A 16,747-nucleotide genomic window follows, 5' to 3' on the forward strand; every position below is an offset into this window, starting at 1 on the left:
AGGTGGGAGGAATATATAACGTTCCTCCAAAAGTTTATTCAAGATTCTAGGTCGTTTACCTTTTTAGTTGACTTTTTACAGCGCTCACGTTCACCAACTTCTCGCACAGCTGGTCGTCGTACAACTGGACGTTGCAAGATTCCTATCACCTGCTCACCACGTCATGAACGTGTCAGTGCTACGTCATCTCCTGTCTACTTTTTCGAACACACTGTGCATACTTCCAGCACCTTCCACACACCTTATATAAACCAAGGCTTTTCCACCTATTCTTCAGTCCAGGTACAATTGTAGTATGTGTGGAAGGCTGACAATCCAGTTGTGCTGTGTGCTGGTCACGCGCTATTTCCATCTTTATTATTGGACTTTACACGAAGACATTCAGTGAGCAAAAGATTTAAGTTCTTGGGACTGATTCCTGTAGCCTAGTCGGGCTCTTTATTACTCGCCTCTACTCAAGGGATCATATATTGCCCCCACACTGTGTAGTGGTTGTGAGTGCTGTGATTGAAAATTTTTAATGTAAACTTTGGAAATTGAAACACCGTGATGACTGACTTGGAATTTAAGTATTAGTTTCCATAAATGCTTCATATACTTTTTCAGTAAGTGGTAATAGTTCTCTTCTTATTCTGTATTTTTGCTTTGCCAGATGAATTCTTCCCTTCCCATTTCTACCTGTGTCCTTCCTTTCCATTTTTCTATTGGGTTCTTTTCTTTTTTGGGTTTTATGACTTGTACAGTTTTGTTATATTATGTTTTTGATGTTTAATTTTGGTTTCTTATCTAACTTCTTGCGACTCTTTATGGTGAGTGTTTTTTTGCCTTTTAAAGTATTAAAATCAGCATGTTATTATTCACTCTTTGAGACTTGTCTGTCCTTTTTTCTATTTGTATTTTGCTTGTTTAAAATACACAAGTTATCAATCTTGATTTTTCTCATTTTTATATACCTACCTTGAAACATCTGAGTAACCACACGCTTACTTGAGCTGTTTGCGTGATAACTCCATATGATTCTTATTATCAAACATTACATATGTTAATATCACAAAAGCACACTGTACAAAACACAAACTGGTTAGATATCCTAGATTTCAGTATACATGGGAAACTTAAAGAATAGGTTTCCCTAAACATCTAATGATGTATTTTCATAGATTTACTCATGATTACTGATAAACAGCACAATTGTAAGACAAAATAAGCAACAAAAACAATTCACGGTACTCCACAACTACATAACCTCAGCTTCGCAATAAGTGGCAATAAATATGAAGCAAATTAAACGACTAACATAATTCACATGTTTTTTTCGTAACTACAACATGACCTACGCTTTGTAATTCATGGTGAAGAACCAAATAACTTTTTTATACAGGACGGCAAAGGTTATCCAAGAGTCAGTCCCCTTCAACACAAACAAATCGGTATCTATTGACTAGGATAGAGGACACATCTCGTATTCCCAGTCGAAGGCTAACGACGACGATGATGATGATGATGATGCTTGTTGTTTAAAGCGGCCTAAAATTTAGGTCATCGGCCCCTAATCATAAAAAATGAGGACGGAATGTAATGACAATTTAAAATTGCTAAATTCATCCATTGACCAGAATTCAAAAATTGATGAAGAATGAATGGATGAACATGAATGTAAAATAAAAATCAGCAGATACAACTCAATATTAAAATTATTCCAAGATCAATCCACTGACTAGAATTCAAAAAGACTATGTTGAACAATGATTATGAACTTGAAACGATCAGTGGATCCGACCCGCAATGCTCCACCTTTCCAGAAACTAACTGAAAACAATGGTATATACTGACTAAGGGGCTGCTTCCAAAGCACAATCCTGAATCGATTATGCTTGTTCTCTAAAGAGGTCTATCAATGGTATTTATCACTAGTAAAGTAGAACCATAGTATTTCTCATGTAGTGGTACTAATCACAAGTAACGTAGACTCACGGTGTTCATCACATTGTAGTACTACTCACAGGTAACTCAGACCTATGGTGTTTCTCACATTATGGTGCCACTTCTAGGCAATGCAAACTCGTGGTGTTCTTAGTGGAGAATAATTACAGGCAACGCAGACCCATGGCGACGAGGTAGAAATCACAGGCAATGCCCAGACCTGTGGTGTTCCTCGAAATGCAGACCCATAATGTCCACAAGCAAGGTTAGCCTCTTTATCTCCTTAGGGTGTTCCAACCAAACCTGGACAGAGGGGAGCCTCCGTCATATTAGCGGATACTATACATGGGTACTGTAAACCCGTAGTGCCACCCACAGACCCATGGTATTCCTCGCATAGTGGTACTGATCTCAAGAAAATTTGACTTACGGTGTTCCACGCGTGATGAAACTAATCACAGATAATCTCATGGTTCAAATTTCAGCATCCCTCGGTCACCCCCTTTAGTCGCCTTTTATGACAGACAGGGTATACCGTGAGTGTATTCTTCATCTGCGTCCTTCACCCACAGGGGATAAGACTAACGGTCCAATGAATATAAATCGGAGCAAGGTATTGAATATTCGCTGGTCACACAGCATGTGTCTGCGGCCTGCGAAAGCTTGTTCAGGTGCAAATTAAGAAGATATTGGTATGTAAAATCTGAAAAATATTCTACTTCATCCATAAAACACACCTCTTTCTGTAAATTTTACAGGAAAAAAAAAAAGTTAAAAAGGTTGGCAGGTATGGGTTAGTAAACTGCTTCCAAAGCTCGGGGAAAGTGTTAGCTTTACCATATATGAACGAGTTTAAAATAAATTAAATGATGATTTTGTGATGAATAATGGAAGTTTTCCCAACAATTACCTTTTGTTTATAAATTTGCAGGAAACTTGCAGCACATACAGCTCTGCTGCCACACGATTGTGTGGCAACATCTTGAGTCATATTGCTTGAGTTTTGTGACCAGGCAAGTTGAGAGTGCATTCTCGTAAAGCAATATTGGGCTTGGATAAAATTTAATATACTGTATATGTTCTAGCTTGAGTTGTCTCTATTCATCCAGAATAAATAAACCAAAATTGTGATTGTATTTGTTTTATTACATACACTGAAGGACAGTAAATGTCATTGCACGTTTTTAAAACATTACAATATAGCAACATATATATATATATACTGTATATACACACACGCACAAAATATTCAATGAACAAGATGAACCAAAACTCAAGAGAGGTTCATTAAATGCAGGTTTAATTAAAACGCAAGCAAATATTTACATGATGGTCAATAAATTATATAGAAATTATTCTAGAAGGAAAAGTGAAATCAAGATTCAAGATCTATGAGATGCTTTACCACAATGAAAGCAGTACGTATCACTTGTTATACACTGTACAATTTTACATCAATTATACAAAGTACACCATCATTATGGTGAACATAAAGCTTGGTACAGAACACATACAGAACATATTTGAGCTACCTCCTTGCAGTGACAAACCTAGCACTAAAAACACGTCACTGCAGAAACATTTACTGGTCTAGACAAGTAGAAATCCATGAAAGTCTTATTTAAAGTAAAATGAGGCAAAATTAGACCCAGTTATGTACAGGAAGTTAAAATAAATTGTTTTCAGAAGTTTTTCTGTAATGCAGGAATCAACATTATTTAAATTTTTCTATTATATTAACAGGAAAAAAAAAGGTCATTTGTGTATAAAAGAAGCTTTCAAACAAAACCCTATAAAGCGCTGATAATGGCCATAATATGGTTTTTTTTTTTTTTTTTAGAAACTTTAATATAACAACAGAACAAACAATTTTTAAAGAGCGAAAGTTAAGCATGTCAGTACTATAAAGAATAGAAGCCGTCTTTTCTATCATTACAAAAACAAATGACGGAATGTGCAGTTTGATTACATACTGAAGACCATGAATTTGTCAACAAAAGATAATGAACTCGTGGAACCAAACTGGAATTTAACTGATAATGCAGAGGTTTAAAAATGGAAAATAATTTATTAGCAAATTTTGAATATTTCAAAATATTGGCTACGGCAAATTTCTGTTTCAAAGTAAAACTTCCCTTAGTGTGTATCTTTTATACAACATGATAAACACAAGCAAAATATCTGAACTGAAAGTAGACTAGAGCACTTTTGTTTCTTGTAAGAAATTACTAAAAATATACAAGTCAAAATGTGCAGGTTTTAATACTCTTTATCAGTCCATCAAAATCTTCAAATAATAACCTATCAGTATTCTGATAGCTCAAACACATTTGTAAAAAAATACTTTTCACAAAAATTCATGTTCTAGATTGGGAAACAAATTTTCCAACTGAACGCAAGACATGATGAAATTTATGTAATTTTATCATATACAGCTATTTCATACCAACTGGTAAGATTATACAAGCCAATCTCTAAAACAGATCATTTAACACAGTCCTTTACTACACCACATCTGGATGTATTTTTTCGAACTAGTTTCTTTTACAACATACCTGGACTATGATATGCGTTTAGAAGTCTTAGATAATAATTTATACACTGTTCATTAAGTCTCACAAAAGATTAACTCTCTTATGCTTTTCCAATGGAACTATTAATTAATTCAGCAATCTTCTTAGCTGTTGTTCCCTTCAGAATTTCACGGTGATTACCCTCAAGAGCATGGACCTTTACTTTCTGAGTGCATACCTGTAAGTGCAAAGGAAATGTTGGAATTAACAAAGAATGAACACTACACAGTAATTTGAGATAACTTTTTTTAAAATTTGCATTTCTTCTTGGGAAGATAGTAGCTAACCATTCCATTGAAAACAACAAACATTTTAGAAGATAATAAATTAGAAAGCATAAAATGAATACACCATCATTGTGAATGGCTTCATTAATTCTGCACCTTCATGGTAATGAGATAACCAGCACCCTCTATAAGAGAAGAGTTTATGTAATGTTTTAACCCTTTCCCCATTATGGACAATAAAGCACCGTCGAGGAGAAAATGCCCCCCCGCACGTTATGGCCTTAGATTTATCACAGATTATTTTGATCAAACTTGCCTTGTATAGTACTGAATGTTTTGGAAAAAATGCTTTTGTTGAAATACTAACCGTGACGACTTGAGTTCGAGTCCCGCCATAGAATACTGTTTGCATACATATTAAATCATTGTTTCGGGGAATGTGAAGGTAAAATGCGAATAAAATTAATAATCAAATTGCAGTGGAACTTATTTTCTAGCTCGAATTAATATATATATATATAGAAAGAGATCCAGCAGTAACTGTGAGAACGTTTAGGCCTATATTCATTTCAAGTAGAAAATAAACTATTCTGCAATTTGCGTAATTTTTTGTTCCAATTTTTCTCTTGACGTTCCCTCAAATATTAATAATTATTTCTTCTTCTTCTTCTGTTAACCCTCCAGGGTCGGTTTTCCTCGGACTCAGCGAGGGATACCACCTCTACCGCCTTAAGGGCAATGTCCTGGAGCTTCAGACTCTGGGTCGGGGATACAACCGGGGAGGATGACCAGTACCTCGCCCAGGCAGCCTCACCTGCTATGCTGAACAGGGGCCTTGCTGGGGGATGGGAAGATTGGAAGGGATAGATAAGGATGAGGGAAGGAAGCGGCCATGGCCTTAAATTGGGAGGAGAAGTGGGAAACCACGGGAAACCACTTCCAGGATGGCTGAGGTGGGAATCGAACCCACCTCTAATCAGTTGACCTCCCGAGGCTGAGTGAACCCCGTTCCAGCCCTCGTACCTGTTTTCAAATTTTCGGACATATTAATGTATTTTGTTCAAAAATCATAGCTGCGACGAGACTCGAATTCACGCCTACGAGGTTCGCAGAGAAGTACGGTGACCACTTGGCCATCACTCTGTTCCGCTGTGATGTAACTCCTAAGTATATATGCCTTGCATTAGAATCGGGGATTCATCAATTTTTCAGAAGTTATTAGTTTGTGGACCTGACATGTTTAAGTAAAATTTGTTCGCCTTTTAATGTTCTACCACCTCCACTTTGTCCGAAGCGGATTCTGTGTAGTGACATCTGACCTTTTTTTCAAAAATGAAAGCGTATTGACTTAAACCCTTATACACGAGTTACCATTGAGTGTCTCCCCACAGGTACATTGAAGCTCTGTGAAATCGGTTGACCGCAGGGTCTAGCCTCTACTTGTTAGATATTATGCTTGAGACACTTTTCATGTAATTGTAGGCGACTACGTTCACGAGTGTAAGAAAAAGTGTAGAATCCTGCAAATTCCTGCTGCCACTGCAGCATTAACAAGGCATTACATTATTTTCCCCACAATAAAATAGTGTCAGAAAACCATTCAAAACACATCAGTTATCACATTTTCCCGGTGATAAGAATATAAGATGTTGTGATATAACAGTCTGTTCTTTCATTTTTTAAGCACATTCGCATAATTTTAAATTAAATGAAATAAAACCTCATTCATCATAACGCTTTTGTTCCTCTTACTTAACATGTTTACGTCTTACCGGTCTCCGCTAACCATAACCTATAATAATGTCAACCATGTGTGTGTGACAAAATACTATTTCAACTAGGAACGCTTTATGTAAAGAAACAAAAGACGCTCACTGCCAAACGCATTCAGAAATCTCACTGAAATGTGTTTATTTGTCTTTAACAATTGTTTCGTAACAAATGTTGGAAATGTGTTCGTGAAACAGGGCACTTTTAACACTTCGAAGACAATGTCACCTCTCATGGGGTGAGGGACGCTCATACAAAATATTGTATGTCACCCCTCATGGGGTGACATGGTAGTGTGTCCAGAACTCTCAACTTTAGGCTGTCGCGCGAAACTAGCGCTACCATTTGCTGCAGTATTGCATTGCTTGTTTACGTAAGGTGTTCACAGAGTGCAGCGCGGAGCCCATTCCTTTGTCAGCACGCTGTGCATTGAGCAACAAACTGTGGAATTTCTGTAGCATTTGTCACCCCCTAGGGGGTGACAGACGTAACGATCAGAATTCAATTATTAATGGCACGGAAAATAATCTGGACTGGAGCCTATTTTTGCTTTATTCTTACATACTATTGTTACATAACTTAAGAAATGGTTATTATTAGATCAATGGAGCTTCATTGTTCTAAGGAAAGTTAAAATTACAAAATAAAACAACACAGATGATATATCATGCTATTCATTGAATTTATAGCATAGTATAAATGATATGAAAGGATAACAGTTTTTACAAGATACACATTACTTGTGAACCAACTCATAGTGAGGTTTGCATAAGAATGCTTTGTCTGGGCATTGTTTACAATATGTTACTTTCTTCGCTTTCCTTGCAGCCTGTCGACCTCCAGTTTCGTTAGCCTCTTTTTAGCACATGCTGCAGTATTTCCTTCTCTTCCGTGTGGAATCTCCAGCCTTTTCAGTTTCTTCCGTCTCCACAAGGAAATGGATACCACGATTGTGACAAGGTGTTTCTACTTCATCCGACAAGCACATTAGTTCAAGAGCACATTTCTCCTTGAAGGTAGTTATGGACATTTTCTGCAGCTTTGGCACTGTTTGATAGTTTCTGTATGCAATCCATGAATTCACCAAGCTCGTTCCAATTAGTAGTTCCGTCGCTACCTTGTGATACCATCTGACAGTTTTCCGAAGAGATGTATTATAGGACGATAGCTGATCAGATACATCAATGCCAGGCTTTGCTTTGTTGTAGTCAATAACTACAGATGGTTTGAAAATTTCCGTGTTACTCTTATCACGTTTTCCTGAAGATACAAAACCTAACTGGTGCTTAGTTGAGAGCGTATAAACCTCTCGCTTGTCCATCCATTTCAATGCTAGGATGCCATTATGTGATTCCTTAGCAACCATTTCTCCTTTCTTGACTCTTTCCTTTAGACCTGGCGGAAGCCCAACTATTTTCCCCACAAGGTACTGTCCCCTTCAAAAGTGGTAATATTTTATTAGAAAGAAAATGATTTATTTCATCAGTGTGTTGGGACATTATTTTAATCGGCAAGAGGGTGAGATTCCGTATTTCGTGCCAGTACGAGCTAGTCACTTCGCGAACCGGTTTTCCCGACCTACAGAGAGCACGAGGGAGCAGGCTGGAATTCCTGTTATGTGGCCTTCAGACACATGTGTGCGTACCACGTGACACGGCGAGCAGGCAGATCTCAATCGATCAATAAATGGAAAGTCAAGTAACGTAAAACTGGAGCAGCCAATAAAAGTGACAACCTTCACTGGAATTCAACAAATCCACCAATTAGATGTAATTAAGAGACACACCTATGTCTTACGACAGGAAATTAATGGTAATTCCAGAGGAAAATTTGGTAGAGGGTTTTATACTTCTGAACGCTAAATTTGAGCATTACTCTGACTGCAGCAACCGAAGAGACTGGACGTCGTTTGCTTCATCGGAAGACTTTACATTGGAGAAAGCATCGAGGACTATATAAACAGCAATTCACACACTCGAAAAATTTCACTACGATTAATTTAGGGCTGTTCTAAGATAAGTGTCTTCAGCCAGATTATAAAGCATCGAGAGTGAATCCTGGGCTATTTCTAAGACTTTTTGTTAGTTTCAGCTTTCTACAAGAACTTGAAAGAAGAAAGGTCCTGAGTTCGAGTTTACGGCAAGATGGTTATCCAGCTCCACGAAGAATACTGCAAGTTCCTGTACATCGTCAACGCCTCCATGAGTCACTAAACATGTCAGGCATCGGACATGGGCGAGACTTCGTTCGATGGAAGGTGATGTGACCACGTGCTAGGTCATCAGCCACAATCCAGTTCACACCAGTCACATGAGTATTCTTTAAGAATTCAATTGCTTTCTATCTTTGTAAATATCTGTAAACGTAGCCTTACTTATTCCTTTGGATTTCTATTAGTTTTGCAGTAGTTTGATTTTTCATTCTTCTTTCTTTGGTGAGAGGTAGTTAGAACCCTTGGAATGAGTGTGTGTTTGCTCTATTAGTTAGAAATGAATGTGAGTCATCGAGAGAGACCTTAACTGTCCTAAGAATTTAGAAGACAGGTGAGATAAAAATTAAATGAACCCCGCGTTAATTTTGATTAGTTTTGAAATAATTTGAAAGTTATTTAAAACAAATTAGGACAGTGTTCTAGTGTTTTTCTTCGTGTAGAATTTCATTCTATGATTGTACGACATGTTTATGGGTTCGAATTTATTTAGAGTCATCCGAATAACTTCACACGACAACTTTGCGAATGAGATTATGCACGGTCAGGAATATAATAATAATAATAATAATAATGAGTAAAAATAATTAAAGCTAATTACGGGCTAAAATGATTTAATAAGGTCATGAGTTTAATGTTAGTTATTTTTGGAAAGTATTATCGTGTGCTCACTTTATGTAAAGTAAGCCTGGGACATGGCAAATTCTCCGGACGGAGTATCGACGAATTATAGGTATATTTCTGCGCTATGAATTTGAGTATGACTTGCAGATGGGCATTATATTTTGAATAATAATTTATGCACCCATTAGAGTCAATTTTGGGAAGAGATGTGTCACTGGACATGATTTCTTCGAGCTTCAGTGCAGAATAATTGAGAGCCACGACATTATGATGAATAAAAATAAATGCCGCAACTCATGTACCGTTAGCGCGTATTCTATTATTTTGACCTGTGTTACAATTATTCTATTCGCTAAATTAGGATGATTTCTGTTTAAAATACTCCTTGAACATCGTTGTATAGTTAATTTCTTTGTATAAGTGATAACCTTAATTCTATCACACTCTGAATTGATACCTGGGATGTGTGTGATAGTGTCATCTGGAGAATGATTTCTCTAATTCGCAGTAAAATCCTAAAATTAATAATAATGGGTTAGTGTTCGTGTAAATAATGTTACAATAACGCCGTGTACCCCTGTGTGAATGTGTGATGTGAGATTTGATCCTATTCTGTGTTTTTTGGAATATTTCATGTACGATTTTGTGAAGGTAATTTTCATTATGTGCGTCAAAGTTTTGACCGACTTGTATTATTTCGCGTGTCCGTAATTGGATCAATTTTGAATCTTTAGAAGATTTTATCGTAATTTAAGGTTGATTAGGGCCTAATTTACTAACTCAAAGTGAATAAGAGAAGGCAACGTCCGTGGACTGATGTCACGAGATTTAATTGTTAGATGTTGTACAGTCACTTTCTGCATAAAATTGAGCAAAAGTTAAGGTGATATAAGTTCAAGTAAAAGTTATTAGAAGAAGTTTATTCAATCAATAATTATATAAACGAAGTAATTGTTGAAAGGAAAGTCTAGGGAAGACTTGCTAATCATAAATTAATGAATTAAATAATTTTCAATAATTTAAATAAGGAGGAGAAAATAGTCATTTTCTTGGAAAATAATTGAAACCCAGGAGGGAAGATTTTAATTTTAATAATTGGATTATCATCATAAGAGAAGGATATTAGATATTATTTTGTTTTCCAATCAATTTTTCAGTAAGTTAATGGTTTCTATATTTATTATTGCAGAAAAGAACAATCATTGAAAATTTATTTGAGCGAGATCCCTCACGAATGAAAGCACGAGGAGAAGATGTTTTTCAAGAATCCAACCCAGATTTTGTTAATTTAATTGTTTTTTTAAAAAGAGTGTTAGTTTAATAAATGTGTAAACCTAATTTAGTCTCCTTTCATTTGTCGCTAGTCCTTCATCTATCCCTGCCTTTAAAATTTTCTGCGCAGCCGATAGCGAACGGTCCACCACTGAGACCCTCGCTCTCCGGCGAGCTGAGCCCGGCATAAAGGGGGCAGTACCAACCAGATGAGTGCGTCTAGCTAGGAGTTTATTCGCCAAACCAACTGATGTGTAGAAATTGTCTGTGAACAAAGTTGATCCACTGTCTAAATAAGGATCCATAAGTTCCATCACAACAGCTGTAGCATGTGGTAGTCCAGGGTTAGCAGTTGTCCCTTTGCCGCAGTACACTTTTGTGGTGTAGGTATAGCCGTCTGTATCACATAGTTTGAATACCTTCACCCCGTATTTATGAGCCTTATTTGGAGTAAACTGGCGAAATATTAGTCTTCCCGTGAAGGGGATCATAGATTCGTCAATGACCAATGTTTCCTGTGGCTCATTTAGTTCTTTGAAATTCTTATTGAGCTTTAGAACAAGAGGTGCAATTTTATACAACCTGTCATGTCCTCGGTTTGCTTCACTGTTGAAATGCCAGAAACGCAAAACCAGTAAGAACTTGTCCCGCTTCATTACGTGACCCCCAACATAGTTTTTATACAGTCTGTTCTTTCTTGACCAATAATTATGAAGTTTGGGAAGCTGTGCTAAGCCCATCCACATCAATAAGCCTAAGAACTTTTTCATGTCAGCACAGTTGATATCAGTCCACTGAGTGAATCTACTCTGCCTACTCACATGTTTCTCTTGCAACACATTCCTTGCATTTTCATTGGTTTCATGCACCATCATATTGATGATATTGTCATTAACTATAGCACGATAGAAATCAACTGGTTGAGATTTAGCACTCGGAGGAAATTTTAAACCGGGGCTATGTGTGAATAAAAAATGTTTCTGCAAACCTGAGGATGTTCGCCAGTAATTGTCACTGGCTGGTGATATGGTTGAATCATTGCACGATGCAGCACCGGAATCTTCGCTAGTGTCCTCACTACAAAAACTACTGTCCAATTCTGACTTGGAAAAGGTGGCATCACATTGCAAATCCAAAATGTCAACATCACTTGATGCAGCACTTGAACCCTTTTAAAGTTCTTCTATCTCTTTATCGGTAATCATGGTTTACTCGACACAGAAACACATATAATAATTAAATTCTTGTCACACAACTGTAAATTACAAGGAACTCGTTGAAAGGCGCGTAAACCAACAGTTCACAACACAGAGCACAGTGTTCCACAACAACAAAGGTAAAAATCGTGCACTTTTTCTGTTGCATTGCCAACCTAATAACCATATGTCACCCCAATAGGGGGACACAAAAATAGTAACTTTGAACATAAATTAGGTCTTTGATTATCATCTACGAATGAAATTATGCTCATCCATACCCCACAACAACCTGAAATATGTATATCGCATTTCCGCAGTTTACCACGAAAAAACCAAATGTACGCGTCGACGTTAACGTGTTAAACAAAGTGTTAAATTAATAACAATTGTTAGTTAACATTTGTTAAGTAAAATTTAACATACAGTTGAAGAAACCAGGCCTATATGGGTTTCTCTCATAAGACAAGCGGAAATGTTTGGCTGCGTAGATTGTACAGGCTGAACAAAAATTTTTAACTACTGTTGGCATTTTCTTGCAACCTAAAAAGGAAAATTAAAAACAAACTGCTGATATAAAACTAAAAGTATACTACTTGAAATACTGATGTAATAAGTCTAAGTTTCTAAGTACGTAGATGTCCACCTCCGTAGCGTAATGGTTAGTGTTATTAGCTGCCGTCCTCTGAGGCCCGGGTTCGATTCCCGGTACTGCCAGAAATTTAAGAATGGCAGGAGGACTGGTATCTGGTTAAAATGGCTCATGCAGCTCACCTCCATTGGGAGTGTGTCTGAAAAGAGCCGATAGATTAACAATCACTGTAGTTTTAGTTTCATAAAAATGAACTGTTTTCCAATTAAATGTGCAGAATGAAATCACAGGACCTGTTGGGCAATATACGAGCGCCAACGGGAGATTTATAGGGCCAACAGTGAATGGGTTAACAAGCAATGCAATTATCTAACAAAATAAGTAAGATGAGATGCGACCTCTTCATGAACGCAACTATTAGACAAAGAAAGGGGAGATCGAAATTGGAAGACTATCAAAGTGGTCACAAACCTAATACTATTGAGTAGGAAGCAAACTAAAATTGACAGGTGTCTGAACAGGTTCAGTTCAAATCCTGTGACCACTACGTGTATTTTGAAAGTTACCAGGACAACTGTAAGACATGAGGTGGTAACATGAGGATCTCTTGAATGTCCAATTTTATGTTTTGATAAGCAACATTAGCTTGTGAATTTTGTATGATTAAAGCTATGAATCTAAGATGTTTTCAATTGCATAGGATCATCATCATCATCATCATCATCACCACCATCACCACCACCACCACCTCTCAAACAGGTGTAGCCAGTTTGTGGCAAACATAAATCTTCTCCACTTTATTCTCTCTCCTTCACTCTTCATCCATCACCATGTCCAATGTCCCTATTGGTGTTCTTAACCAGATTCATCTCTCATAATCTTGGTCTAAACAAGCAGGTTCATAGTTTTACTTAAAGTTCAACTCAGGGGATGTGGCTTTTAATTTCAAAAATCCTATATACATTGGCGAGGATTCAACCTGTGGCTAACCTTGGTGGAAAAGCTATTGACAGTCTCTGCTATTACAACTCTAATCCTGGCCTTTCTCAACCGCTTTCATTTTCAATTCCATGGCTTTTTTTTTATTTTTTTATTTTATTTTAATTCTTTCATTCATTTGTCTAATGTTACTGGCTACATCTGAATGATGGAAAAATACACCAGAAAAGTCACCCTACTTTTCTCTCAATGACCGATATACAGCAGATATAACAGCTATCATTTGCCATATATTTGACAATTTTCCCTGAATTAACTGTACAAGCAGATTACACTTACCGGAGTCAGACCATAATCTTCTCCAAGAGACATATAATTGTCCTTTGCACGTACTAGAGTAACTTTTCCCGAGTACCTTCCGTTTGGCTGGTACTGGTCAGCAGCCATCAGCTTGTGGTAGAAAGACTCCGCTGCAGTTGCTAACTGTTCTGCTGGGTACATGGTTGCTCCTGCCAACATTTCTGTTGACCGCTTTAAACGGTCATCCCAGGAGACTAGAGCTTGTAGCTCCTGTTTGGTCTGCAATGTAAAGTACTGTTAGCTCAATCCCACAGCTGGACACAAACATAAATCAGACAGTTATTTTAAAATCAGTTCTCACCTTCTGGTAATCGACATCCCTGAATAGTTGCATGAAATATGCAAGTGCATCAGCCTCCTCGCCGCGTTTGTCAGTTGAGTGCCGAGCCCGATAGTTGCCGGTATGAGCCGCTACGTAAGAATGAGAGCCATCCAGCAAAAACAATTCCACACTATTGCCTGACTGTTCTAACTGCAAGGCCATCTCAAAGGCAACACAAGCTCCAAATGAGTATCCACATAGCATGTAAGGACTGGCTGGCTGGATCTTCTTAATATGCTGTGGATATATAAAAATATATATACACACACAGGTGAGCTAATCTGAATCACAAGACCAATCAGAAAGATTAGTAGGAATAGGGGCAAGATTTAACATGTTGTCCTAGAGACAAGATGGACTGTGAAGAGGTACACTACGAGATTTGGTTTGCAACACCTACGTAGTTCCTAAATGCAAAACCCATTTTGTTTATGGGTAATGAATGACATGCAAACAATAGTGCAAGGTTGGCAGATAGTTTCACTCGTTCACTCCCATGCCAAGAACAGATATACAGATTTCCATAGTGGGATTATATTGTTTAAAATTATGATAAACTTAGCATCTGGAAATTAAATCCTACCTGAACGTAAAAAGCTGCCAAGTTCTGAATAGATGTAAGAGGAGCTTCAGGTGTGCACTGCAGTCCCCAAACTGGACAAGACAGCTCTGCAGCTAGTCCTTCTAGAGCTGTGACCACTCCCTCAATAGGATGCACCAGAAAGATTGCACGAGCTTTGGAGTCCTTGGGAGATTGTGATGGAATTCTGACCACTACATCAGATGGCATCAGTGCAGGTAAACCATTCAACTGTACCTAAGAAGACAACAATATATGAAAGCTGGTATGACTACACCACCATATGCCATGTATATGTAATCAAGAATCAAGTCAGAAAAATCACAGTACTTTACATTGCAGACTAAACAGGAACTACAAGCTCTCCTGGGATGACGAACTGTCAACAGTCTATTTTAAACAAGACACTATCACCATTTTGTTACCTGGGTCTGAAAGAGGGACAAAGAATTTAGAGGAAGAACCACTCATCCCAACTTACATTCTCTTTTTAGTTCTACGTGGATTAAATAAACTAGCACCATCTTCTAACAAACATCAGTAGCTTATAGTTGTATTTTTACTCATTGGATGGTGGCAGCAGGTTTATTTGAAAGAGATTTTTCCAGTGATGTGTGGAATGAAGAGTTCTTCCATTCGCAACTCCAGTCATGTGACTGACTACCGTCCAATTCCTCAAAGAATGCAGCGCAGCAATAGGCTAGTAGGTGCGTAATAATCAATGCAGGTGATCTTGTAACGATCAGTGTGATGTTCCAAATAAAGGAATATGAAGGAGTGGAAGAAAAAAATAAAAATATTATGCAATGGTGGGAAAGAGTATGTTTCAAAGTCATTAAACGTTATTTAAAAAAAAGTCTGGTTCTCACTGAACATTGCTGCTGGACTATATATTGTATTTATTGAACACTTGCACAAGAAATTACAGATTTTTTAAAATGTTCATAACTGTTGGGTTCTGCAGTCTGCTGAAACTAATTTTGAGTAATAAATGTATAAACTACCTGCAAAAGAAAACATATGGTCACAATATTATACCTGAAAAAGAAGACTTCATTAAAATTTCAGGTATAATACTCTTACCATACTGAAAAAGAAATAACTTAAATAAAATTCAGATTTTCTTTTGCAGGTAGTTTATACATTTATTAGTCAAAATTAGTTTCAGCAGACTGAAGAACCTAACAGTTCTAAACTGAGTTGAAACTGAAAAGGGATGGCTTCAGATATTAGAAAAATCTAAAGAAACTAAAGAAAAAATATTTTTACTTATTTGCATTGAACCACTATAATACCTGTCTGGCTTGAACGTATAATAAATCAAAACTTAATATATTGAGAAGTAATAGAGATAATCATTGGCAGTTTGGTTCTACAAGTAGAGAAACTCAAAATATTCTTTACTTGCCTAATACACCTCGATAAATGCACCATTAATGGCGTGACAGACGTTTAAACTATATTTCATCTCTCTCATGCGTTTTGTTGCATTGCCGATGTAGCATCTGCGATAGCTGCTCGAATGCTGCATTAAAATGTGAAAACTGCATTTAACGTGTGAATTTTTAATTAAGCATCCCAACATATAATCGGACTGTGAGGTAAGTGTCCCATTTGTCTCTTCTTTGAAGGTTTGACAGCTGTGAGAGCTGCGCAACACAGCACGCATCTTGCTAGCTGTCTGTTAGGCTTGCTTGACGAAGAAGTACATATGTAGATTTTATCATGACGAAGAAGTACATTTGTAGCTAGAAGTAATTTATCTCCAAATGTGATCCAGATGGGAGGGGTAGTTTCTCCACCGAGCCCCTCAATTGTCGACAATGACTATGTTCCCCATGTACATATCAATCAGGAAAAGGCAGATTGCTTTCAATATTAGGCCACAACTCCAAGCAAGCCGACATGGGGAGAAGTGCAATACAGATTTGGCATCTGTCGCACCACTAATGATGCGCATATCAAGGTGTATTAGGTATGTAAAGAAACATTTTGAGTTTCTCTACTTTTAGAACCAAACCACCAATGATAATTCTCTCTATTACTTCTGAAGATAATTTTTATTTGATTATACAGTCAAGTCGGACACTCTGTATGCCCTCTGGACTCTTCGAGGGCTGTAACTGCAAGGAAAAAGTTTAGGTGTGCAGGACTGCATTC

General features: G+C 37.3%; 1 protein-coding gene across 1 annotated transcript in view; it reads right to left on the minus strand.

The window, feature by feature from the left end:
• Nucleotides 1–3,048: 3,048 nt before the first annotated feature.
• The window catches only part of FASN1 (Fatty acid synthase 1), a 239,642-nt gene continuing 225,943 nt past the window's right edge, over nt 3,049–16,747 (minus strand). The window contains exons 33-36 of the mRNA XM_067135405.2: nt 14,591–14,824; nt 13,987–14,244; nt 13,665–13,904; nt 3,049–4,674 (exon numbers count right to left, since the gene is read on the minus strand). Coding sequence (XP_066991506.2) covers nt 4,558–4,674; nt 13,665–13,904; nt 13,987–14,244; nt 14,591–14,824 — 849 coding nt within the window. The 3' untranslated portion in view covers nt 3,049–4,557. The remainder of the gene's footprint in view (nt 4,675–13,664; nt 13,905–13,986; nt 14,245–14,590; nt 14,825–16,747) is intronic.

The sequence above is a fragment of the Anabrus simplex genome, chromosome 1 (genome assembly GCF_040414725.1).
Source record: "Anabrus simplex isolate iqAnaSimp1 chromosome 1, ASM4041472v1, whole genome shotgun sequence".
Taxonomy (NCBI): Eukaryota; Metazoa; Arthropoda; class Insecta; order Orthoptera; family Tettigoniidae; genus Anabrus; species Anabrus simplex.